Here is a 26,657-nt window from a genome sequence, read left to right on the forward strand (position 1 = left end):
TACCTGCAGAATCTGATCTTAAAGGCCTAGTTCACACAAAAATGTAAATTCAGTCATTAATTCCTCTCCCTCATGTCGTTGGACACCGGTAAAACCTCCATTCACCTTCAGACACAGATGAAGATATTAGCGGTCCACACCGCAAGTCTTAATGCTCAATTCTTATTTTTTGCTCAGATCCAATTTTTTGTTTAGCTGTTCACATTACCTTTTTAAAATGTGGCCTATATCTGATTCCAGTGTGAACTGTTTGAGGTTTCAAACTAACCTACATGTGCAAAAGAACAATATCAATGACATCAGATGCAGCACGATGTTGCACTAAAGTCCGGGAGGTTATGGAGGAAGTAAGCATTTTTGCTTTTATTTAAAAATGTCTGTGTAATGGAAGCCATAACAGTAATGAGCAGGTGCTGAAGAGGAGAAGAACGAAAATAAAGAGAGGAAAATTGGTTATTTTGGGCTTTTGTCTCCTTCCTTTCGCACTGAAGCCACGTTCTTCTGTGTCCCCGTTCTTTCATTTTGTGTGCTATTTTTTTTTTTTTTTAAATAGAGCGGTTACGGTAGGATCCTTCTAGTTTAGCTTGAATTCAAGTATCTCCCCATATACTAATTAGGTCTAACACCTCACTCTCCCTCCATTGACTCGCTTTTAATGCTACTGTTTAGAAGAAATTCATTTTCACTAGGCCTTAGTAGGCCTCACTAGGTCTTAGCTGCAGTATAAGCTGGCCTCGGCGGCTGAGCACCAAGAAATCAAGGTCTGTCGCTTGTCAAAAACCTCAAGGCATGAAAAACAAGAGATATTACATTAATTGGGAAACTATCATGTTACTGCAAAGGTGGGAATTTTCCACAGATAAATATGATACGTGACAAAGTTTGTATATAATTGTGGAAAAACTATGAGGTGACTATCAAAAAAGATGAATAGAATATTGCCTATTGGATGAGAAAGAAAAACAAGTGGCAGTCGTCCACCATTACAAAGAAGGCTAGATACGTTTATGAATAGAGCACACTCTGTGGCAAAGAGTGTGTAAATAAATCACATTACATTTATTGTCATTTTTGCTTTTTGTCAGTGTCACAAAGTAAATCGTTGTATAACGTTATCTATGCAAACCATGAGCTTTAGGGTTTAGTTATACCAAATTACAAAACAATCCGTTTTTTACATTTGATCATTTAACTTAGCAGACGCTTTTATTCAAAGGGACTAACAAATGAGGAGACCAATCGTATAGTTTAATAACTTTAATACAAATATAATAATTTTTCACTTGTTGTTTTTGCACATTAAATAATTGTAATTGTTTAAATTTTGCATGTGCACAGCATAATTAGGCTTAACGTTACCTGTACATTACCTAACACTAAGGCTGTGTCCGACATGACAACAGAAACGAACAATTTTCAAATCTTTTAGCAAATCTTGCCTTTAAATAAGTTAACATTTGCATTGGAGAATGACATGACAAACACAAATCTTAGCTGGAGCTCGACACTTCGCGGTCTCGCCAAGGGAGTAATCTAGCACCTGGAAAGCGTTCCACCCATAGGGGTGGCCATTGCCATCACCTGCTGTTAGCATCCCATTGACTCCCATTCATTTTTTAGTCACTTTGACAGTGAATAACTCTACATCTGAGGCGTTTAAAGACTCCATTTGTCCATTGTTTATTTCTAAAGAAACACGATGATGCATAAAAGGCTCCAATACCTTGTATCTTACACTATCGCTCTGTAGAAGCTGTTTTTGTAAAAATAGGCTAACGATTGCGTCATAACCAACACGACTCTGTCGCACTGTAGAGAAATTACCGTATAGACAGGAGGAAATGCTCAGAAGCAATCTTTTACTGTCTATGAGGCAGTCGGTGGGACGTGGAAACATAAAGTCCGATAAAGTCAAGGGGGAAGAATGGGGAGAAGCCCATAGTGAGCCAAAAGCAACGGGAGAAAATATTTAAACAACGTGATTCAGATTTCACTTTCCACAACTACTAGAAGACTCACAGCTGTCAGACAGGTTGCTTACATCACATCTACGTCGTCAAGCTCAGTCTGAGCCTGCGCAGTTCGCTCAGCCATCAGGAAGTAAGTGCTTCTAATTGACTTCATTTTCCGCCATTGAAGTCTATGGGATCGCTCTGTCTATTTCTTTTACTGTCTATGGGTCCCGCTGGAAGGCAATGAACAGCGATTTATTTCCGCCTGGCCGCGCTGATGCACGTGCAGTTTGTGATGACAGAACTAAGGCTATTTTTGAGTGTTTAAGTATTATTTTTTAATATTGCTGATATTACTGTTAACAAATATGTAGAACAGCATTACAAAACAAATATATGGGAATATACTGCAATTATATGCAAAATATATTAAAGGAAATATAAAGGAATAAAGGAAACTAAAGCCTGTTTTAATTTACTGCAATGTATGCATTGACCTTGTATGGTTATATTTTAACACATACAATATTTAGTAATTAAGACATAGCATTACATGTAATATTCATAAAGTTGTATCCTTTATTGTGTAGCCTTACTGTATATTGAATTTCACATATTAATGTGAATGCATACATGCACACACATATAACACTTTTACAGAATGAGTTACAACAAATTTCTACTTCCCATCATGATTTGCTTCTGGTTTAAAGGAGGTTGAATGTTAAAATTAATTGTATTTCATGTGTTTTTGCTCAATTTAATAGAGGGAGAGAGTTGAGATAGTGGATATGGTGAGGTTGAAGTTTGGCCAAACACCAACAAAATGTTACTTTTATTAAAAATAATGTCTGTGCACTTTTTTTAAATATTTAGGAACATGCCGGTGTGCTTGACTTGTGTTATTGTTAACTGTGTGTGTGTGTGTGTGTGTGTGTGTGTGTGTGTGTGTGTGTGTGTGTGTGTGTGTGTATACAGGTCCTTCTCAAAAAATTAGCATATTGTGATAAAGTTCAATAAAAATTAAACTTTCATATATTTTAGATTCATTGCACACCAACTGAAATATTTCAGGTCTTTTATTGCTTTAATACTGATGATTTTGCATACAGCTCATGAAAACCCAAATTTCCTGTCTCAAAAAATTAGCATATCATTAAAAGGTTATCTAAACAAGATATTAACCTAATCATCTGAATCAACTAATTAACTCTAAACACCTGCAAAAGATTCCTGAGGCTTTTAAAAACTCCCAGCCTGGTTCATTACTCAAAACCGCAATCATGGGTAAGACTGCCGACCTGACTGCTGTCAAGAAGGCCATCATTGACACCCTCAAGCGAGAGGGTAAGACACAGAAAGAAACTTCTGAACGAATAGGCTGTTCCCAGAGTGCTCTATCAAGGCACCTCAGTGGGAAGTCTCGAAAAAGTGGCAAAAACTGCTGCACAACGAGAAGAGGTGACCGGACCCTAAGGAAGATTGTGGAGAAGGACCGATTCCAGACCTTGGGGGACCTGCGGAAGCAGTGGACTGAGTCTGGAGTAGAAACATCAAGAGCCACCGTGCATAGGCGTGTGCAGGAAATGGGCTACAGGTGCCGCATTCCCCAGGTCAAGTCACTTTTTGGGCTACAGAGAAGCAGCGAAGACTGTTGCTCAGTGGTCCAAAGTTCTTTTTTTTCAGATGAAAGCAAATTTTGCATGTCATTCAGAAATCAAGGTGCCAGAGTCTGGAGGAAGACTGGGGAGAAGGAAATGCCTAAATGCCTAAAGTCCAGTGTCAAGTACCCACAGTCAGTGATGGTCTGGGGTGCCATGTCAGCTGCTGGTGTTGGTCCACTGTGTTTTATCAAGGGCAGGGTCAATGCAGCTAGCTATCAGGAGATTTTGGAGCACTTCATGCTTCCATCTGCTGAAAAGCTTTATAGAGATGAAGATTTGGTTTTTCAGCACGACCTGGCGCCTGCTCACAGTGCCAAAACCACTGGTAAATGGTTTACTGACCATGGTATTACTGTGCTCCGTTAGCCTGCCAATTCTCCTGACCTGAACCCCATAGAGAATCTGTGGGATATTGTGAAGAGAAAGTTGAGAGACGCAAGACCCAACACTCTGGATGAGCTTAAGGCCGCTATCGAAGCATCCTGGGCCTCCATAACACCTCAGCAGTGCCACAGGCTGATCGCCTCCATGCCACGCCGCAATGAAGCAGTCAATACCTGACCAAGTATTGAGTGCATAACTGAACATAATTATTTGAAGGTTGACTTTTTTTGTATTAAAAACACTTTTCTTTTATTGGTCGGATGAAATATGCTTATTTTTTTGAGATTTTGGGTTTTCATGAGCTGTATGCCAAAATCATCAGTATTAAAACAATAAAAGACCTGAAATATTTCAGTTGGTGTGCAGTCAATCTAAAATATATGAAAGTTTAATTTTTATCATTACATTATGGAAAATAATGATCTTTATCAAAATATGCTAATTTTTTTAGAAGGACCAGTATATATAAGATATTTCATTGTGTGCTGTATTATATTTGTGAAAAGGGGAGACAATAATGAATACTATAATAAAATAAAAGTTAAACAGTTCTTGTTGCTTTGCGAAGGTATTTTGGTTGCATTTTGCAATTCCCTTAACTGTACTTCTATAGTAACATTTAATAGTAGTACCCCAAAAAAGTTTTACATTTGCTCAATCTCATATTATCTCTATGGAATAGAAAAGCAGACGTCTTAATTAAATAAAATGCTTAGTTGTATTATAACTGAAATGTTATTTTGTTCACCCTCATTATGAACAGCATGTCTGTGCAAAGTGAAGGTACATTTAGCCTTTACTTCTAAATGACTTTCAGTTTCTATTTACTGGAAAAGCAGCCTGTTCTTATTACTGATAAGAAATAACTGAAATAACTGGGATAGTTAAAATAAATACATTTAAATATATATTCAAGCCAATGAGTATGTCTTCTTGCATGCAGAGATGACCATTGAATTGCATCATACATTGTACAATGATGAGTGAAATAAGAGCATCCCAAAACAAATCTGCAAGTTCTATTATATGCTGTCTTAAGAGAATCAAGATCTGATTTAGCTGCTGTTTGATAAACCACATCACAATAATACAAACAATTATTAAAGGTAGGGTAGGTAAGAATGATCTAAAACACCTTTGTCCAAATTTGTTTATACTTTCTTTATATGTCAATGCATAATTAAAATGTAAGTACTCTGAAAAAGAGAGTATAAAAATCGTCTCGGTTACGTATGTAATCCTCGTTCCCTGAGGAGGGAACGGAGACGAAACGTCAGCGACTGACGAATGATGTTTTTTTTTTTTTTTTTTTTTTTTTAGCAATTTTAAAAAGTGAAACTGAAAGTTAGAGCTGCAACTATAAATACAGCCTCAGATGAGAGCTTCCATCACAACATTCTTGCACATCCTACAAAACTCAAGACAGAACAGTATAGCCTAATAGCAATTCTGTGATTCTTGTTATTACGCTGTATGGTTTAAGCAACTGTGTGTTTCTTCAGTTTAGTGTGGTGTTATTTGCTGAATTTATAGGTAGAAAAAAGAAAGGGAAATCACAAATGGGAGGTGCAGCATCAAAACCCGAAACACCCTCAATCCAAACATCCCCAACCGAAACATACTCACCAGGTAAGTACTGCATACTTGGCATCTTTTAACTTTATTTTTTATTTTATTTAAAAAAATGTATTGATTTTGATCTGTCCATAAATGCAAAAGTCATTAAATGTATCTATTTAACTAAATTCATTTTCAATATTTAGAATTAAAGGACTGCATTTAAAAGTTTATTTTAAATGCTGTAATCACTCCGTGTGTCTGTTAGAACATGTAACTTGTTGAAGGATTGAACTTCTTGAAGTTTTATTAACTAATTTTCGGGAGAAGCACGTTCAGACAATTAAAACTAATTAAACACAGGTGGAGCAGGCTCCGATAATTAAACTTAAATTGAACACAAGAGGAGCACATTAAACTAATCAGTTAATCAATGACTACGTTTACATGGACAGCAGTAATCTAATTATTGACCTTATTCTAAATAAGACAATATTCTGATTAAGGTGTTTACATGAGTTGCTTTTAGAGTACTTCGTTCATGTTCCCGTTTTACATGTGATAGAACATAGATCGATTATGGCACGTCATTACGTCCCCATGCCACGCATGTTCTCCAACATCCAATCACAGCGTGACTCTGGCAGGTGTGTTAATTTTATGGGCTCAGTAAACCCGCTAACTTCACCTGCGGGTGTCGCTGTTGGACAGTGTTACTTTACATTAAGAAGTATAACAAAACATGCGTTTTTATAATGTTTTATATCTACATTTACGTTGATTTATTTTTTTAATATTATGTATTGCCTCTTTTTTTTTTTTTGAAGAGACACTGCCCCTCTTTCCTCCTTATTGACAGCCTACATTTAGAATAATAGCTTTGATTAATTATGAAAAAGGTTTAAAAATCATGACTCTTTGGATTGTTTTTCCTGCCGTCGAGCCACAGGCGTTCACTGAATGACCCATCTGGTTTGCGATTACAGATACAAACTTATTGTATTTTACTTTAACAGCATAATAATTACAACAAAAATAAAAATAGAGAGAGAGGACGCAGTGTTCACAATGAACAGTCAAGTAAAACACACACCGCCCATAGCAACGACGTTTATGGCAACGGCTTTTCAGACTGACAGATCCGTAAAAGATAAACGCGACTTTTCCACCATTTGTTACTGTTTTGTACACGTTGTTATATTAAGTATAATTCCAATTTTGTTTTATTGGCCACAATATTATCGATGATTGTTGAAAGGGGCACTTTTGATTAATTTTCAAAAAGGGCAGAGGCTCCAACCCACAAAGCCTCCCCTCTGCACTCCCCTGTTGTGCGTAACGTTATGTGTCCTGTCACAAAATGCGGTGAAATCTCCGACATGACATTAATAGTTAGATTAAGGTGTGTACATGTCTCTGATAATGCGACTAAAATAGGCATACTCCACATGTCTTAATCCGATTTATGTGTAGTTAGATTATGACTTTAATCAGATTAAGGTAATTAGAAATCGCACATGGTAGCCTCTTAATCAGAGTATTGTCTTAATCAGATTAATATCGGACTATTGTTGTCCATGTAAACGTAGTCATTGACAGTTTCTTAGCACTGCCTTTGATTTAATACTTCTCAACTCGAGTCTCACGTAATAAGCTTGGTAACACAGGGTAGTCTCACACGGCTTGGTAACACAGTGAGTAGCCTACTACCACCTAGTGATGATGGCCAGACTGAGGCTTCGTGAAGCACTGAAACTGGCGAAGCTTCGAAGCAACACCCGACACCCGTCTCCATGACGCCATCTAGTGGACACTTGTGTGTATTGATCTGAAATAACCTTGACAGTTATCCACTATTTGTAAAAAAAAAATAATAATAATAATAATAAAACGTTTTTAAGATCTGTCTCACACAGGGACGTTTCTAGGATTTTCATTTTAGGGGATCCTAGTGAGGATAGGCCTGTAGAAAAAATGGTAACACTATTTAGTTTAGGGTCCAAATTGCGCTATTAACTAATAGCTTACTGACATACCCAGAAGATATTGGCTGTTTATCATTACTTATGAAGCAAATATTAACACCTTACTGCATGACCATACTGTACATGCATTAATCATACCAAATAATGTAGGCAGGTTTATAGATCCCAAATGTTATGATGGTTCGGGGGCATGCTCCTATGAGAAAATTTTCATTTCTATGATCTACATATGTGCATTTTAAGATGTTCTGATTCTGAAGGCCAAAAAATTAGATAACAATAGCTTGAAAACCATGTCACTGGGCAGTAGATTATTTGTCTTTCTTATGTCCACATCTCTCTTTTTCTCTGTTTTAATCTTGCCCTGTTTCTTCCCCTCATAACGCTGAGCTTTGACTGATATAGTTTTTGTCAGTAAATAAAGTAAACATATGGTTTACATATTAACATATTGATATTTATATGTTTCATGAATAATTTTATTGGACACGTTAATTTACTGTTTATTAAAATTTTAAGTTGATTAAATTCACAATATGAACACATTCATTAGTACTAATGGCCAATACAGGCTGAAAAAAAGCTGAGTTTTGTTATTTACTGAATGTTACAAATAGAATTATATTAATTTACAATATATACACATTCATTATAATTATATTAATCTTATGCCTAATCTGATGAAAATGGCTTTGTTAATATTTATTGTTCGTTAAGGCCTATATAGGCCTAGCCTACATGAGTCACATATGCATATTTCCAGTTAAAAATGGCGAAATTAGACAGAAGTTTATTTTTTTATTTTGTTTAATATTTCTGACTTAACATGTCAAACATGAATCTTTAGTTTAGCTCATGGGCGTCGCTAGGCCCTTTTTTGGGGGCCTTCAGCCCCCCTAAATTTATGCCTCAGCCCCCCTAAAAAATATGTGATTAACCCTTAAAACAAAAGAAAGGTCTCGGGTTATGCATATAACCCATGTTCCCTGAGAGGGAACGAGACACTGCGTCATCGTAGATGACACATCGGGGAACGCCCTCGGCGTGACGCTACTGAAATCATTTGAAAAAGCCCAATCTTGATTGGTGTTGCGTCATGACGTAACGAGTGACGGCATACCCGGAGGTATAAAGGGACGCCGGCACAAGCATACACAGATTCCCTTTATCGAGGGAACTCGCACTGCGTCATCGTAGATGACACATCGGGGAACGAGTACCCACTAGTCCTCGCCTATCTTGAGCCCCTTGGTATGGACCGAAGTGCATACTCAGGAGGCGAGCCGAAGTGCATACTTCGGATGTTCTCCGTCCCCGCGTGGAAGCCCGCGCTGCGGCCTCTTCCCTCGGGTTGGAGAACCCGGTGCTTGAGCCGTCTGATTCTGAGGAGTTAGATGTGCTCAGCATCGAGGCGGGTGACGTAAGCCTGGCGGCGCCGGGAGGTGCAGACTGTAAAGTCTAATGGTCTGACTTCCTCCACTGGGCAGACCTCTCCCGATAGACCTTCAATGCCCGAACCGGGCCGAGGAGGTGAAGCCTGCCCACATCTGCCGTCACATGAGGCGGAGGATGGAATGCCTGGAGAACCACCGACCCTACCATGTTAGATGGCACTTTGGGTACGTACCCGGGGTCGGACGCAAGATGGCCTTCACTCCGCCCGGGGCAACTCCAAACAATTTGGCGTGAATGCCAATGCCTGGAGGTCCCCCACTCTCCTCAGAGAAGTGATGGCAAGGAGAAAGGCAACCTTAAGCAGGAGGTTCTCGGCATCGGCCAGCTCCAGTGGCTCGAAAGGGGCCTCAGCCAACCCTTCAAGCACTACTGCCAGATCCCAAGATGGGTTCCTGGAATGAGCCACAGGCCTCATCCTCCGTCCTCGGAGGAGTCGTACAACCAATGGTGCCTCCCCAGAGGTCCCTCACCTAACGGTGTGTGGAAAGCCCCTATCGCTGCCACATACACCTTAAGTGTGGACGGGGTAAGCCCGGCAGAGACCCGATATTGGAGAAACTCCAGTACTGAAGCCACTGCGCAGTTAACTGGATTTACCTCACGGTCCCTACACCAAGTGGAAACACCTTCCACTTCAGGTTGTACAGCCTCCTGTGGGAAGGAGCCCTAGAGCTGAGTAGGGTCTCAACGATGCGTGCTGACAGACTCTGACCCTCAGGGGCCAGACCCATAGGTTCCATACCTCCGGCTGGGGGTGGTATCGTGCCCCCTGCCTGAGTCAGCAGATCCCTTCTCAAAGGAATCCGCCCTGGAAGGTCGTCTAGCAGAACTAAGATGTCGGAGAACCCTACTCTGGACGGCCACCGGGGTGCTAACAATAGCAGGCGGATGCCTTCCCGGCGGACCCGCTCCAGAACTCCCAGGAGCAGAGCGATCGGGGAAATGCGTACAGACGCAGCCTTGGCCACGTCTGTGACATGGCATCCAGGCCCAATGGAGCCGGATGCCTCCAATCCCCGGGCCTCAGCCCCTGCCTCGACAGGATGTCTGCTCCCTGATACTGGTCCCCAGGGATTCTGAGTGACAACAGTTTCCCTTGGGACCACAGGAGGACCTGATGCGCCAGTCTGCACAGAGGGCGCGATCTCAGACCCCCCTGACAATTTAGATACGATACCACGGCAGTGCTGTCGGATCGTATCAGGACATGGTGGCCGCGGAGGTCCGGGAGAAAGCTCCTCAGAGCCTTCTAGACCGCCAGCATTTCCAGGCAGTAGATGTTCCAGGATGAATGCCGGGTCCCCACGGACCTCTCAAGCGGCCTTCCATGACCGTGCCCCAGCCAGTAAGGATGCATCTGTTGAACGGTTTCCGGCAACATGATGCTCCCAACACTAGCCCTAGGGACAGAAACCAAGGTTTCTTCCATATGACGAGGGAACGAACAAACGCATCTGTGCGTTACCCTGCTACGGAAGGGCTTGGTCTTCAGCCACCACTGTAGGGGTCTCATGTGGAGCAGGCCGAGCGGAATCACGCTGGACGCTGCTGCCATGATACCCAGCAGTCTCTGGAACTGCTTCACAGTGAGGCTGCGGCCTAGCTCTACTCCGGAGACCTCCGCCAGTATGGACTTGATACGTGCAGGGACCATAGCGCCTGCCTCGTTGTAAGTCTCATACGACTCCCAGGAACGTAGTCCCTTGGGAGGGCGTCAACACTGTGTTGAGTCCCCACCCCCAAGCACCTCATATGGGCCAGAACGACACCTCGATGCCGAACCGCCCTATCGTACGACCTGGCCAGAATGAGCCAGTCGTCGATAACTCAGTACATGATGCCCTGGAGTCTAAACAGAGCCAGAGCTGCATCCATGCACTTCGTGAAGGTGCGGGGTGAAAGAGCTAAGTCGAATGGAGAACCTGATATTGGTACGCTTCATCCCCGAAAGCGAACCTCAGGACCTCCTGTGGGCAGGAAGGATGGGGATATGGAATATGCGTCTTTAGATCCATCGTGACGAACCAGTCCTCGAACTGGATCTGCGCACGATGTGATAGTGAGCATCTTGAACCTGAATCTCCTCAGAGAACGGTTCAAGTACCTCAGATCTAATAATAGACGCACCCCTCCATCCTCTTTGGGAACCACGAAGTAGCGACCGTAACAGCCGGACCCCCTGTCTGGCGGAGGAATACACTATGTAGCCTCCTCTACCATCAGGGAGCACACTTCCTGTTCCATAACCTGCCACTGGGCTGGGCACACCACTATTCAGGCCACACCGATGAACCCCGGTGGTGGAACGCTGAACTGCGGTCCATACCCTTTGCCCACGGTACACAGGGCCCCAGCAGATATATTCGGGAGCATAACCATGCGCCGAGATATTCTACTAGGGGAACCAGCCTCTCAAGGCTGGTCTCTGGTACCCACCGAGCCTCCTGCCCGACCCCCTGAAGCGGCCACCCGGCAGGGCTTAGTCGGGGAGGATTTTTGGAATACGAACGCGTTCGCTGCCCAGCTGCAGTCTTTCTAGAGGCAGCTCGAGCAGCATGCGTTCACTGGAAGTCAATGTGGCCCGAGCATCGTAGACGGCGGGTCGCAGCATCGGCTTCCAGAAAACTCCACAGAGAAGGCGACCTCGATCGCTCCTCGGGAGAGGGGGCTGGCCAGCCGGCGACTGGGCTGGGCACACCACTATTCAGGCCACACCGATGAACCCCGGTGGTGGAACGCTGAACTGCAGTCCGTACCCTTTGCCCACGGTACACAGGGCCCCAGCAGATATATTCGAGAGCATAACCATGCGCCGAAATATTCTACTAGGGGAACCAGCCTCTCAAGGCTGGTCTCCGGTACCCACCGAACCTCCTGCTCAACCCCCTGAAGCGGCCACCCGGCAGGGCTAGTCGGGGAGGATTTTCGGTGTGCGAACGCGTTCGCTGCCCAGCTGCAGTCTTTCTAGAGGCGGCTAGAGCAGCATGCGTTCGCTGGAAGTCAATGTGGCCCGAGCGTCGTAGACGGCGGATCGCAGCATCGACTTCCAGCCAGCCGGCCACTGGGCTGGGCACACCACAATTCAGACCACACCAATGACTGGTATTGGAACACTGAACTGCAGTCAGTACCCCTTTGCCCACGGTACACAGGGCCCCAGCAGATATATTCGGGAGCATAACCATGCGCCGAGATATTCTACTAGGGGAACCAGCCTCTCAAGGCTGGTCTCTGGTACCCACCGAGCCTCCTGCCCGACCCCCTGAAGCGGCCACCCGGCAGGGCTTAGTCGGGGAGGATTTTTTCGGTGTTTGAACGCGATTGCTGCCCAGCTGCCGTCTTTCTAGAGGCGGCTAAGGCAGCATGCGTCCGCTGGAAGTCAATGTGGCCCGAGCGTCGTAGACGGCGGATCGCAGCATCGGCTTCCAGAAAACTCCACAGAGAAGGCGACCTCGATCGCTCCTCGGGAGAGGGGGCTGGCCAGCCGGCGACTGGGCTGGGCACACCACTATTCAGGCCACACCGATGAACCCCGGTGGTGGAACGCTGAACTGCAGTCCGTACCCTTTGCCCACGGTACACAGGGCCCCAGCAGATATATTCGAGAGCATAACCATGCGCCGAAATATTCTACTAGGGGAACCAGCCTCTCAAGGCTGGTCTCCGGTACCCACCGAACCTCCTGCTCAACCCCCTGAAGCGGCCACCCGGCAGGGCTAGTCGGGGAGGATTTTCGGTGTGCGAACGCGTTCGCTGCCCAGCTGCAGTCTTTCTAGAGGCGGCTAGAGCAGCATGCGTTCGCTGGAAGTCAATGTGGCCCGAGCGTCGTAGACGGCGGATCGCAGCATCGACTTCCAGCCAGCCGGCCACTGGGCTGGGCACACCACAATTCAGACCACACCAATGACTGGTATTGGAACACTGAACTGCAGTCAGTACCCCTTTGCCCACGGTACACAGGGCCCCAGCAGATATATTCGGGAGCATAACCATGCGCCGAGATATTCTACTAGGGGAACCAGCCTCTCAAGGCTGGTCTCTGGTACCCACCGAGCCTCCTGCCCGACCCCCTGAAGCGGCCACCCGGCAGGGCTTAGTCGGGGAGGATTTTTTCGGTGTTTGAACGCGATTGCTGCCCAGCTGCCGTCTTTCTAGAGGCGGCTAAGGCAGCATGCGTCCGCTGGAAGTCAATGTGGCCCGAGCGTCGTAGACGGCGGATCGCAGCATCGACTTCCATAAAACTCCACAGAGGAGGCGACCTCGATCGCTCCCCGGGAGAGGGGCTTCATCTGTTCTTAGATGAAAAAAGCCCTGTGAACACATTTTTGGATGATAGGTTGATAATCTAACTCCTCAAAGTCAGATAAATCCCATTTAACTCCTCGGAATTAAATGCCCCTAATCACCCCTCAAGTGAACATGGTCTGAATGATAGGCTGAATGAACATATCCAACTCCTCAAAGTCAGATAATGTTTCATTGTTAATTCCTCAGAATTAAGTACAGCCATAATCTCCAGACGATACTGTTTAAATATGTATATTAACAAATCGCCATCTACACGCTGCCTCAGCAATGCGAGATTCGACCCGTTTACAACATATTTAGCTTTCATCCCTCGAGATGAAAACCACAGGCGCGAGGCTGAAACACTCGAAAACGCACGGCTGTGCGCTGCGAGATATCTCAACAAACACAGCCAGCACCCTCAGGCACTGACTGCATGCCTCGCGCCAAACAGTATCACATGTACACCGTGTGTTCACTTTTGTTGCAGACCCGTAATCCACGCGCTGCCTCGACAACGCGCGATCGAGCCTGCATTAAGAGGTGGCGAGCTCTCTTCTACTTCACTCTGCCGACGCTAAGCACATCTAATTCCTCGGAATCAGATCGCTCAAGCATCTGGTTCTCCACTCCGGGGAAGAGCCGCATCGCGGGCTTCCGCACGGGGACGGAGAACACCGGGTTACTACAGGCAGCCCCCTCGGGGACTGCCCGAGCGCCCCTATTTTATGAATGAAGCAGCGTGCTTGGTGCTTACGTCACCCGCCTCGATGCTGAGCACATCTAACTCCTCAGAATCAGATGGCTCAAGCACCGGGTTCTCCAACCCGAGGGAAGAGGCCGCAGCGCGGGCTTCCACGCGGGGACGGAGAACATCCGAACTGTCAGCAGGGACTGAGAAAGTGCCTCAGCAGCCCCAGACCCGCTGACAAGTTCATTTGCGAGCCCGCTGATCTGCCGCCGCGCTGCCTCAACAGACGCGGGACAGAACTAAGAGGCTCACGAGCCTGCCACCTATACTTATTGGACAAACAACACCAAATAGACAAACGATCAACACAGAGCGCAACCGCTGAAGAGCAGAAGCTGTGTATGCTTGTGCCGGCGTCCCTTTATACCTCCGGGTATGCCGTCACTCGTTACGTCATGACGCAACACCAATCACGATTTGGCTTTTTCAAATGATTTCAGTAGCGTCACGCCGAGGGCGTTCCCCGATGTGTCATCTACGATGACGCAGTGCGAGTTCCCTCGATAAAGGGAACTGGCGGGAGGCTTCAGCTTCGTCCCGTTTTTTAGTCTGTCACTCCAATCCGCAGCGGCACGTTAGAAGCAGAGGTGTGTGTGTGTGTGTGTGTGTGTGTGTGTGTGTGTGTGTGTGTGTGTGTGTGTGTGTGTGTGTGTGTGTGTAAATCTGAGCGTCATTGGTCTGTCACCGCTCGTCAATGTCAAAATATTTGATAAAACCAATCAAATCAGGCGGGCTTTATGGTCACACAGAAACTGATGAGGCTTAGCGCAAATTTTAGCAGCGCAACTCGACGTCAAGTAGCCTGAGATAAATGTAAGCAGCTAAACTAAACATGTTCATGTTTGATGTTAAGTCAGAAATATTAAACAAAAGAAAAAAATAAACTTCTGTCTAATTTCGCCATTTTTAACTGGAAATATGCCTATGTGATTCATGTATTAACAAAGCCATTTTCATCAGATTAGGCATAAGATTAATAATGAATGTGTATATATTGTAAATTAATATAATTCTATTTGTAACATTCAGTAAATAAAAAAACTCAGCTTTTTTTCAGCCTGTATTGGCCATTAGTACTAATGAATGTGTTCATATTGTGAATTTAATCAACTTAAAATTTTAATAAACAGTAAATTAACGTAAGAAAATTATTCATGAAACATATAAATATCAGTATGTTAATATGTAAACCATATGTTTACTTTGTTTACTGACAAAAACGGAAAAAACTATATAAGTCAAAGCTCAGCGTTATGAGGGGAAGAAACAGGGCAAGATTAAAACAGAGAAAAAGAGAGATGTGGACATAAGAAAGACAAATAATCTACTGCCCAGTGACATGGTTTTCAAGCTATTGTTATCTAATTTTTTGGCCTTCAGAACATCTTAAAATGCACATATGTAGATCATAGAAATCAAAATGTTCTCATAGGAGCATGCCCCCGAACCATCATAACATTTTGGGATCTATAAACTTGCCTACATTATTGGGTATGCTTAATGCATGTACAGTATGGTCATGCAGTAAGGTGTTAATATTTGCTTCATAAGTAATGATAAACAGCCAATATCTTCTGGGTATGTTAGTAAGCTATTAGTTAATAGCGCAATTTGGACCCTAAACTAAATAGTGTTACCATTTTTTCTACAGGCCTATCCTCACTGGGGGCTGAGCCGCCCTAAAATGAAAATCATAGAAACGCCTCTGATTACAACTCACCCTTACAACCCTCCTCTCTCCCATATTTAAATAGAATATACACAACTGATGCATTCTCAGAAAAAGATGCTACCAATTTATTGTTTAACTGAATTATTTATATGCTTTTTTTCCACAGAACTGGAGAAACCATGGAGGACATTTGACTGGGGGTAAGCTATACATGTTCATAAGTAGTGCAGACAAAAGTGTAAAAGTAAGAGTGTATGTAGGCTATATGTCCAACTTAGCAGTGCAATTTTTTTTATCTTAATGTAAAAAGTGAATGACAACTTATGCATCTCTGGATATATATATATATATATATATATATATATATATATATATATATATATATATATATATATATATATATATTATATTATATTATATTATATTATATTATACAATAAACTGGGAATGTGAACAAGGGTTTTTTTAAGTAAAGTTTTAAGTTTAAGTAAGGGTTTTCAAATCTTTTAAGTAAAATCAAGAAAGAGTATTGCAATAAAAACATTTTCTCCCTAACCTTTTTCTGTTCCTGTCACCTAAGAATAGAATAGCAAAAAAAAAAAAAAGCAAAAAAAAGAAAACGAAAACCCATGCTTAAAAACAGAGGTATGTATTGAACCATGGACTAACTGTATTGTTGCATCCCTAATATAGATATAGATATAGATTTACAGTGGCAGCGCAGAGATGAACAGTAGCATTTAAGTATGAAATTAAATGAATAAATGTAGGCTAAAATTAAAACTACATAGTCTTCAATACACACATTGATTAAAAGCTACTGTATTAAAGGTTTTTTGTTTTTTTAATAACATAATTTTAGAGGTGAACTGTCCCTATAAGGACTAGGCTGCGCTGCTGTCAATTGAAGACATGCTCACGTCTCATATACACGTGATTTTACTTTCACTTTAAACATAACCGACTGTGTTTATATGTTAGCTTTGTGTGTATTTGACAGTATTAGCGCAGTAAGACTCTCCAGTAATCACGTGTGTTTGACAGACGTTTAGTGCGCGTGCTCGATGCAAAACCAAGCATAAGCACGCAAATTAAATGTTTAACCGGCAAGGCTTTAAAACGTGGCTAAACACCCCCTAACTTTAGTGCATATGATTTGATATTTGGTCATCATAGCGTAGACTCATAGGCACACTCAAAAAGAGCCGAAATAAACTGAGAAATATTTCAAACGGAGAGAAATGGAAATAATTAATTAAATACAAAACCGAAAAAAAAAAAAAAAACGTATTTCACCAGCGAGTACTGAACTGTGAATGCCATACTGAACGGTTCAATATTCTCATTAATGTACACACAGCACCCCATATTGAGAGCACCCTTAAGTATTCAGACCCTTTGCTCAGTATTTAGTAGAAGCACCCTTTTTATCTAATACAGCCATGAGTCTTTTTGGGAAAGATGCAACAAGTTTTTCACACCTAGATTTAGGGATCATTTGCAGATTCTCTCCAGTTCTGTCAGGATGGATGGTAAACGTTGGTGAAACGTGAGCCATTTTCAGGTCTCTCCAGAGATGCTCAATTGGTTTTAAGTCAGGGCTCTGGCTGGGCCATTCAAGAACAGTCACGGAGTTGTTGTGAAGCCACTCCATTATGTGCTTAGGGTCATTGTCTTGTTGGAAGGTGAACCTTCGGCCGAGTCTGAGGTCTTGAGCACTCTGGAGAAGGTTTTCATCCAGGATATCCCTGTACTTGGCTACATTCATCTTTTTTCGGGTGATGAGCATTGCCTGGTTTTCTACACACATACCACTTAGAATTAAGGCCAAAAAGTTCTATCTTGGTCTCATCAGACCGGAGAATCTTATTTCTCAACATCTTGAAATCCTTTAGGATTTTTTTTTATCAAACACCATGCAGGAGTGGCTTATGTCGGGCCACTCTGCCATAAAGCCCTGACTGGTGGAGGGCTGCAGTGATGTTGACTTTCTACAGCTTTCTCCCATCTCCCGACTGCATCTCTGGAGCTCATCCACAGTGATCTTTGGGTTCTTCTTTACCTCTCTCACCAAGGTTTTTCTCCCAGATAGCTCAGCTCTAGGAAGGGTTCTGGCCATCCCAAACGTCTTCCATTTAAGGATTAAGGAGGCCACTGTGCTCTTAGGAACCTTAAGGGGGGGGGGGGGGGGGGGGTGAAATGCTGTTTCATGCATACTGAGCTTTTTACACTGTTAAAGACTTGGATTCCCATCCTAAACATAGACAAAGTTTCAAAAACTAATGTTGGACGTTTGATGGAGTATTTCTGTGTTAAAAATACTCCTTCCGGTTTCTCACAAGTTTCGGAGAGTTTTTTCGAGTATGGCTCGACTTGACGTTAATAGAACGGAAGGTCCTTGTATGGGCCATACGGGCTCTTCTCCCGGTAGGGTGCGCGCGCGTGACTAGAGCGAGAGAGGAAATGCATGCCCGTAAACAGTCTCTCAGGTGCAGATCCAGTCGTCCGTGAACACTTATGTCGCGCGCCGCGCTCCACTTTATTCCTATGGGCAGGGCTGGACTGGGGCCAAAATTCGGCTCTGGCATACCCAGCACATCCGGCCCATGAGTTCCCCGTGAATGTTTTTGCTGGGGTTGGGGTCTTAAATTGGCGTATATAAATAAAACTAGGACAAATAACGATAGATATTATCGAATTTGCTGCAAATGCAGATACACTTAATATTGCTTTTTTGGTCACACAGAAATGCACTTAGCAGTAAAGCACTGATGATTTTGAGCTAGGATGCAGTAAAGTACATTTACTGCTTTTAAATGCTGTCATCATTTACTCACTCTCGTGTCGTTCCAAACCTGCATGACTTCTGGGAAACACAAAATAAGATGTTTTGAAGAATGTTGGCAACCAAGCCATTTTGGTTATAGGCTACCATTTGAATATTGTATGAACAAAAAAACAGACTCAAATTATTTTATTTTATGCTACACAGAAATAAATTCATTTAGGTTTGGAATGACATTAGGGTGAGTAAATGATCACATTTTTGGGTTGAACAATCATATTTTTCAAGAGTTAACACATCATTTAAGTAAGACACTGTTATCTATCTTTCATGAGGCTATTACATTTCATTAAATCTATTAAAACAAGTTAATAAAACTTTTAAAGAGGAAAAAAAAGCTTTGTCCTTTATTTATGGGATCTAGACTTAAAGCTGTTTTATAGACTAGTTTAACTGTAGACCAGTTTCATTTAAATGTAAGATCATGGTAGTCACAGGGTAAAAAACATACTGTACAAACCTTGCTCCTCATTATATGGCTATATTGTTTCCAAAACTATATAAAACATATATAATAAACTTATTTGTAAGTAAAAAAAAATGTAAACACCTGTAGAAAATACGAAAACAGCCTCTATAAAAGTGATTTATATTCATATTAATTTATGTAATATAGCAACATTTTTAATAAATGTTTCTTCCTAAACACCATATTTATTCGCTGTTAGTAGCTGCAGAGTAAGTTGTGGTTGTGCTGAAGTGAAACGTTTGTGTGTATTGCCGTTTTCCACTTTACCTCGTCATGAATAGGCTACGTATGCTCGCGGCTGTTTTCAGCTGATTCACCACAGAACTGTAATGTTTCCATATCACACGATTCTATAAAACAAAATAAGTCAAAGTGCCGTTCATAGAGCAGTATTTAAACGCAGCGTACGTTCGTCAGCGGCTGTGCTGTGTGGATATTCGCCTTTTGCAGTTCCATGTGCTCAAATAATAAATAAATAAATAGAAAAAAAGCGCCTAATATGGAGGGGAGGTCTCTCTCGCTTCGGCTTGTCAATTCAGAAAACAAACCAATGGGCTGCTGCCGCTGCATGTTGTCAGTGGTACAAAAAAAAAAAAAAAAAAAAGTTTTTTTTTTTTTTTAAACACTATACCGGCCCCAAAAGTGCGTCGGCCCACCGGGCAAATGCCCGGTATGCCAGATTACCAGTCCAGCCCTGCCTATGGGTGACGGCGAGCGACTTCAACGCTTCAGCACAGCATTCCGGGAAGGCAGCGCTGCATTTGAACCGATTTGAACGCAGAAATGACGCGAAGCTTCACAACATCACTTCAGTCGCGTCTCAAAGTGGATTTCCACGCCACTGCTGTCACAGGACTTCACCAAATCATACCAAAGAAGTGTGTTTTTGACGGAGCGGTCCCAGCGATAAAGGTTCGGTCCTGCTTGATGCAGCCGGTGAGTTAAACTGCTTCAAATGTCTCTGCTGTTGGCTATCGTCGCGTGAGTAAACATCAGTAAACGACACGATCGCGTGCTTCGTCATTCAAATGCGCTAACGGTTACTCCATTGTTGTTCTATGTATAACGTTACACTAGTCTGACGTGCAAAACCGTTTTGCTTGCTACTTCTAAGGTCTAGTTGCATACAATAGTCCATAAACCGAATCATGTCCTCATAAACTGCGAGTAAACACACACAAATGTTGACAGGCCACTAAATACAGTACATACCACAGAGACGTGCTGCCGTTGCTGTTTCTCCTGTTCAATTTATTTCTGCCTCAGATTTGATTCTGGATCATTATCTGTATTAGCTGAGATAGCGATGGGTTTCTCCACGCTTGAGGACGTCACCGCTTTGTTCTCGATCATCATTCTTTAGCTCCGCCCACACGATACACCTCCAGGCGCTAGTTTTTTTCCGGAAAGACACGGTACAGCCTATATCTCTTTTATAAATATAATAAAACTAAAGACTTTTCAGAGATATGAAGAATGCAATACTACTCTATAGGTACTCAAGATTGACATGAGATTGACTGAAACTCAATCTTGAGTACCCCCCCCCCCCCCCCCCCCATAAAATATATATTTTTTATATATATTTTATATATAAAAAATATTTTTTATATATAAAAATATATTTTTATATATATTTTATGTATATATATATATATATATATATATATATATATATATATATATATATATATATATATATATATATATATAAATAAATAAAAATAGCCCTGACAATTTTTATTTTATTTTACAGAAACAGTGGTGCTTTTAACACCCTTTTCTGAAGACACAAGAGTTACAACTATGGCAACTGAGAAGGTCTTTGTTTGTGTTCTTTTTTGAGAAATTTTCAGTATTGCTATTGTTAAGAACCCAATTGGTCTAGGGGCAAATCGCAGCAGAAATTGATATGGTTGGAGGTAAATGAATGTGCAACAGCAGAGGAAACCCCATCTCCAGGCCCAGAATAACTACAATAAGCCCAACAACCAGTCAGATGTAATTTAAGAGAAGTTTATTCACATAATTAAACAAGCAAAATGATGATAAGAGTATCATCTTCAGAAGGGGGCAAGGCCAAAACAACAAATGCAACAAAGCTAACGCCTACCTAAAAAATTAACTAACTGCTACAAAATAAAGAAAACAAAATACAGAAGGCTAACTCCCTATCGAACTTATCCAGGAGAAAAGGGGTAATACAGAACAAAAGGCCACCCACCTTCCTACTAACCCCAACAAAGGAAAATACATCATATAATAAGGCTAGATCAGTATTTACCTTAGACAACCCAAATTAGGAAATCACTTTTCTCTTTGAAATCTCAATCATAGATGTAAGCAATAAGGCAATGGACAGAGGTTCTACTTAGGCCCAACACAATGGAGACCGATACAGCAAACCAAACTAAAAGCTTGCTCACAGCCAAACTCAGTCTGGAGATGCAGACGAGATCTCAGCCATTGAACACTGTCAGGCCACCACCAACACTGTTCGGTAGCTGCCGTTTAAATATGCTCTCCATCATCCAATCACAGCAAATCTCCAATTAGTAGCATCAGGTGGTGATAATGGTTCTGCAGGGAGAGATATGCTGCGTCCCAATTCGCCTACTTATACTACGTCCTAAAAGTATGTACTCTTTTTGTGAAGAAAAAGTATATACTTTTGAGTGTGTAGCAGAAAAGTATGCAAGCTTCGGGACATACTACTTCGCCATCTTTAACGGACTCTGTCTCTTAGTTACGTGCATCCCGTCACCGTTTCACTGCCCTGTCAATCATCGTCAGATTCGTCACAGTTCAAATCCTCCACATTCAGATTAATCTCTTACCGTATCAGAGAGAAATGTAGCCGCTCGTTGATCTGCCATTTGTGGGTCTTTAATGCAGAGACTCTCCTCATGTATTTACAGTGTGATGCATTTAAAAGTTAATGGCCAAACGTGTCATTACAAAAGTTTACAATGCTGCTGCAGGTGAAATATAATGTGGACAACACTGAATAAATATATTTTTGTCAGGTTAAATATTGATAGTTGGTCACTCAAACGAACCCCTTTATCTAAACTTCTCTACTTAACCGTCAAACTCGCACATCCGTCATGTTTGTAGTTTTTAACGCTTTTTATCCGCGTTTGTAGTTCTGATCGAATCCCCATACACCTCGCAGTGGGTTGTGGGCAATATCAGCCGATAGAGTGCCCATCGATTCATACTTCAGATTCGGACCGGAAATAGTAAACCATCCGGGAATCTTTGGAATACTCTTTTCAACATACTACGATTTGGGACATACTAATTCTATTTTCGAATACTATTTAGGATGGATAGTATGCGAATTGGGACGCAGGGATAGAGACAGGAAGAGAAACAACAATAGCAGAGTTTGGCCCCACAAAAGAACCTTACGGCTCTGGACGTAACAGTATAAAGGCGTGTATAATACTGCAAAATATGCTCTGTTAAAATTACTGCCCAGAATAAAAGAGAACATCCCAATAGAGTGAAGGGATTTGTGGAAACAGGTTCTTAATTATTGTGAGCCAACATTTCAGAATAAAAAGACAAACCTGTCTTCTAATATTTTCAATTGTTGCTGTGATATTCTTTGGTGCATCAGAATAGGGAGCTGTAGAGATACTGTACAATTTATGTGTCTTTATTAACAGCTGTATACATGGGAACACACAAGCGGATGCCAGCCGAACTTATCCTTGCCCACAACATTTTTAGGTCGGGAAGTTCGGTCTGGGCATGATCCGTAGAGGAGTTATTATGCCCAAACAGAAACTGACAGCGCTTGGGTTGAATTAGTTTACAACAATGATGGCTGTTGTTGAAGAGTTTAGTTGAAGAGATGTGTAGATTCCGCCATTGCGTCTGTTATAGAAGATATCGACAGCGCATTAATTTTAAAAAAGGAATAGAGGACCGCGATCAAGGCATTTGTCTATGGGAAAGATGTCTTTAGCATCTGTAGCTCTGATTGGTTGAAGGTCTATCAACTACAGGGTCTAACACAACATGTACAGGTCTAACACAACATGTAAACATTTGAAATGAGCTGTTATTTGCATTTTTAAAATTAGCCTACTTATTATTTTTAAACAGGACATTTAAATAATTAATAATGTACTATTATTAAATATGATTTAAGGTCTGATTTACATTTATGATTTACAGCAGACAATCATTTGACTTACCATGTGAGCAGTGTTCCCAGGAGCAGAGGATCACAAAACTCGCTCCTCCACTGGGAATAAATCACCATCTCTCTCTCTCTCTCTCTCTCTCTCTCTCTCTCTCTCTCTCTCTCTCTCTCTCTCTCTCTCTCTCTCTCTCTCTCTCTCTCTCTCTCTCTCTCTCTCTCTCTCTCTAACACACACACACTAAATATATAATATTCTGATAAAGTTCCGGCATCAGCCTTTGTGATTGGTATTGTTCTGTTCGCCTTCATCTGCAACACAACGACAGTTATTTTGCTCGGTCAGCAATGCATGTATTAACTTCAGATTGGATTGTGTTGGTACTAATAGGCACTTAACGTTACCTAACGCTAAAAGTAAGTTTCGCGCATCTAACAAGTGCTTTCTAATATCTTTTTGATCTGAATAGTAACTTAAGTTATGTGGAAAACACTTGAGTTGAGGGAGATACATACCGGAAGCTTAGCTATCATTAGCTAGCTAGGATTTCAGTACAGTCCTATCAAAGAGTTTCTTGCTCCTTCTCAATTATCTGGATTTGAGGACAAAATACAACCAAAAGTACGATGGCAAAGTTAAAACTTACTTGTGAAAAGTAATCCCACAGAATTACTTTTGCACAGAAACAGGCGGAAGACTCAGGAGATCCAAATATAAACATAATTTTAATGCAGTCTCTCAGGAACACGGCATACAGACACAGAAAACTTGTCTGTTTTACTGGACAAAGAATGAATGAACAGGGAAAAACTAAAATAGCAAATTGAAACTAAATAATTAACTGAACACAGTTTGTCCCCCAGATATGATCCACTTTCATATTTTCTTTGTTTTAACTGTTTCAAACAAATGTACATTTTTACTGTAGTGAAGTTCCAAAAGTTATTGCTTATACAAACAGTGGTAAAAAAAAATATTAACATGAGATCTAAATAATGTATAAAAGATCTAGCATTATATTATTTCATTAAAGTGTAGTGTGGTAATTCTATTCCAAATAAGACTCAATTGTGGCACATACAATTAATCTGTTCTTTAAGTGAAGTTCTGCAAAATTGTGTTTTGATTTGACAGACAAAAAGAAGCTCTAAAAGAAAAACTGGAAAACTTCTCTCTGAGTCATCCAGATGTAAAGGAGATCAAGATCCTGGTAGCTGGACAAATTGGAGCAGGAAAGTCCAGCTTTATTAATTCTGTCCAAAGTGTCTTTCAAAGAAGGATCTCCTCTAGAGCGCTGGTTGAAACATCTGCTGGTGACAGTCGTAGTTTCACACAAAATGTAGGTATTTTTTAACTATACAGAAGTTGAATGTTTTGTAAAAGACCCAGAAATGTCATTTGATTAAATATGCTTCTATATGGTCTTCATTTGTAGCTCAAAGGATTCCTCATCAGAAGTGGGACAAAAACGTTGCCCTTCGTTTTCAAGGACATAATGGGCTTAGAACCTGAAGTATTGGCTGGGGCACAAACAGATGACATCATCAATGCTCTGTTTGGCCATGTGAAAGATGGCTACAAAGTAATAAACCACTTCATTAACATTTTAACAGAGTTTGTATGTGTGCAACAGGTTTGATGTTTAAATGTTGTTGAATTTCTAATCTTAGTTCAACCAGGAGCAGGCACTCACTCACAAGGATGAACATTACACCAGTGACCCTGCCCTCTCAGATCAGTCTTTCTGTCTGGTTTACGTCATAGCCGCAGATTTAGTCCAAAGCACAGATGACAAACTTCTTGAAAAGTTAAAGATCATCCGCCGGAGAATCAGTGAGAAGGGTAAAACTGACCCCTGAATGTTTGATTATGATTTTCATTCATGAATTTATAGGAGAGAGAAGTGGCATGAAGTGCATGGGTTGGGTTTGTGTGTGTGTGTTTTTTTTTTGTGTGGACAATGTATTTATATGACCCAGACAATGATTGTGGGTTGGTTGTGTAGATATGTACAACAAACTGCCACAAATGCTCAGTTTTGTTGAGGAAAAAGAAAAACTTGTTATAAAACCTTCACATTGCCTCTGCATTTGCTGTAGGGATTCCTCAAGTGATTGTCATGACCAAAGTGGATGAAGCATGTCCGCTGGTCAAAGATGACCTGAGGAAGGTCTACTTAAGCAAAAAGATCAAACAGAAGGTAAGTGATATCATCCAATGACTTACACATTACAATTTTACATATTGCAAGTATTTGTTGATCTTATGTCTAATAGCCACATTTAATTTTCTGACATAACATTCTGTTCCTGTCCAGATGGATTTGTGCAGTCTCAAAATTGGCTTGCCATTGTCAAACATCTTCCCAGTGAAGAACTACCATGATGAGATTGACACAAAGGATGATGTTGATGTTCTGATACTAAAGGCACTTGAACAGATTGTTCAGATTGCAGATGATAGATTGGTGGACACTCAATGTGATTGACAAAAATCACATATATGGGTGAATGACGGATAAGGATTTAAAATGTGAAAAAATAAAACTGGCAAAAAGTTTAAATTTGAGGACTTTCTATACTTATTAGTGTGTTGGGTATGTAATGCAATGACATGTACACATTTAAAACATTTAATTAACCATTTTTTGGGTGAATTACATCTTTTTCCCCATGAAAATGTCATTCCTGGGTAACGTAATGAATTCTTAAATTAATTACATTTCTACCATTGTTGGCATATACAAATGTACTGACATCCATAATTGGAGCTCAACAAACAATTATTGCTCGGGAAACCACATTTTAATCACAATGAGTATAATCAATTTGGGATTTTATATAGACATGGACTCATTTTTGGCAGCTGATAACTCAAAATTCAGAACCAAATTTAGAAAAAAGCTGGGAAATGATTCAAAATGTTTTCCAATAAACAGCAAAAATATGCTGGGAGATTTATCACCACGGATGTTAAAGTTATCACTTTCCAGGTGAACATACAGGTCCATCTTTTCTAGTGTTAAAACAACACTGATGAAAGTGTTTGTTATACAAACACTGTATTAGTGTTTCTTTTTAGTCACTTAAGGTGTTGAGAAATGTATTACTCGTAAGTGTACATTTAACACTTTATGGTGATTAATCTCACACACCCAGTGTATTTAATGTTGATATAATGTAAATGTTGTAAATACTTAATTTAAAATGGCACTGCAAATTAAATTTAAAACAATATATATGTCTTCAGAAAATCAACTGACAACAAATTTATCTGAATATTTATTGAAATTGTAATATATCAATTCCATTACATTTATGTATTTGGCAGACACTTTGATCCAAAGCGACCTACACTGCATTTAATACCATTTAAAAAAAAAAAAAAAAAACATTTTTGTCAGTTCTTGCTTTCCCCGGGAATCGCTACAGTAAGCCACACATGTTGACACACATACAATTGAAGAAAACAGTCTTGTTATA

The 26,657-nt window shown here is 41.3% G+C and overlaps 1 protein-coding gene across 1 annotated transcript; it reads left to right on the forward strand.

Annotated features, from left to right (window-relative positions):
* Positions 1-5,416: 5,416 nt before the first annotated feature.
* Positions 5,417-25,720, forward strand: LOC137074149 (interferon-induced protein 44-like). Its single transcript, XM_067442840.1, has 7 exons — positions 5,417-5,629; positions 15,874-15,907; positions 24,310-24,514; positions 24,611-24,757; positions 24,846-25,017; positions 25,275-25,375; positions 25,493-25,720. The coding sequence occupies exons 1-7, from the start codon at positions 5,560-5,562 to the stop codon at positions 25,661-25,663; spliced, it is 900 nt and encodes a 299-aa protein (XP_067298941.1). The 5' UTR covers positions 5,417-5,559; the 3' UTR covers positions 25,664-25,720.
* Positions 25,721-26,657: the final 937 nt, after the last annotated feature.

Source organism: Pseudorasbora parva, chromosome 4 (genome assembly GCF_024679245.1).
Source record: "Pseudorasbora parva isolate DD20220531a chromosome 4, ASM2467924v1, whole genome shotgun sequence".
NCBI lineage: Eukaryota > Metazoa > Chordata > Actinopteri > Cypriniformes > Gobionidae > Pseudorasbora > Pseudorasbora parva.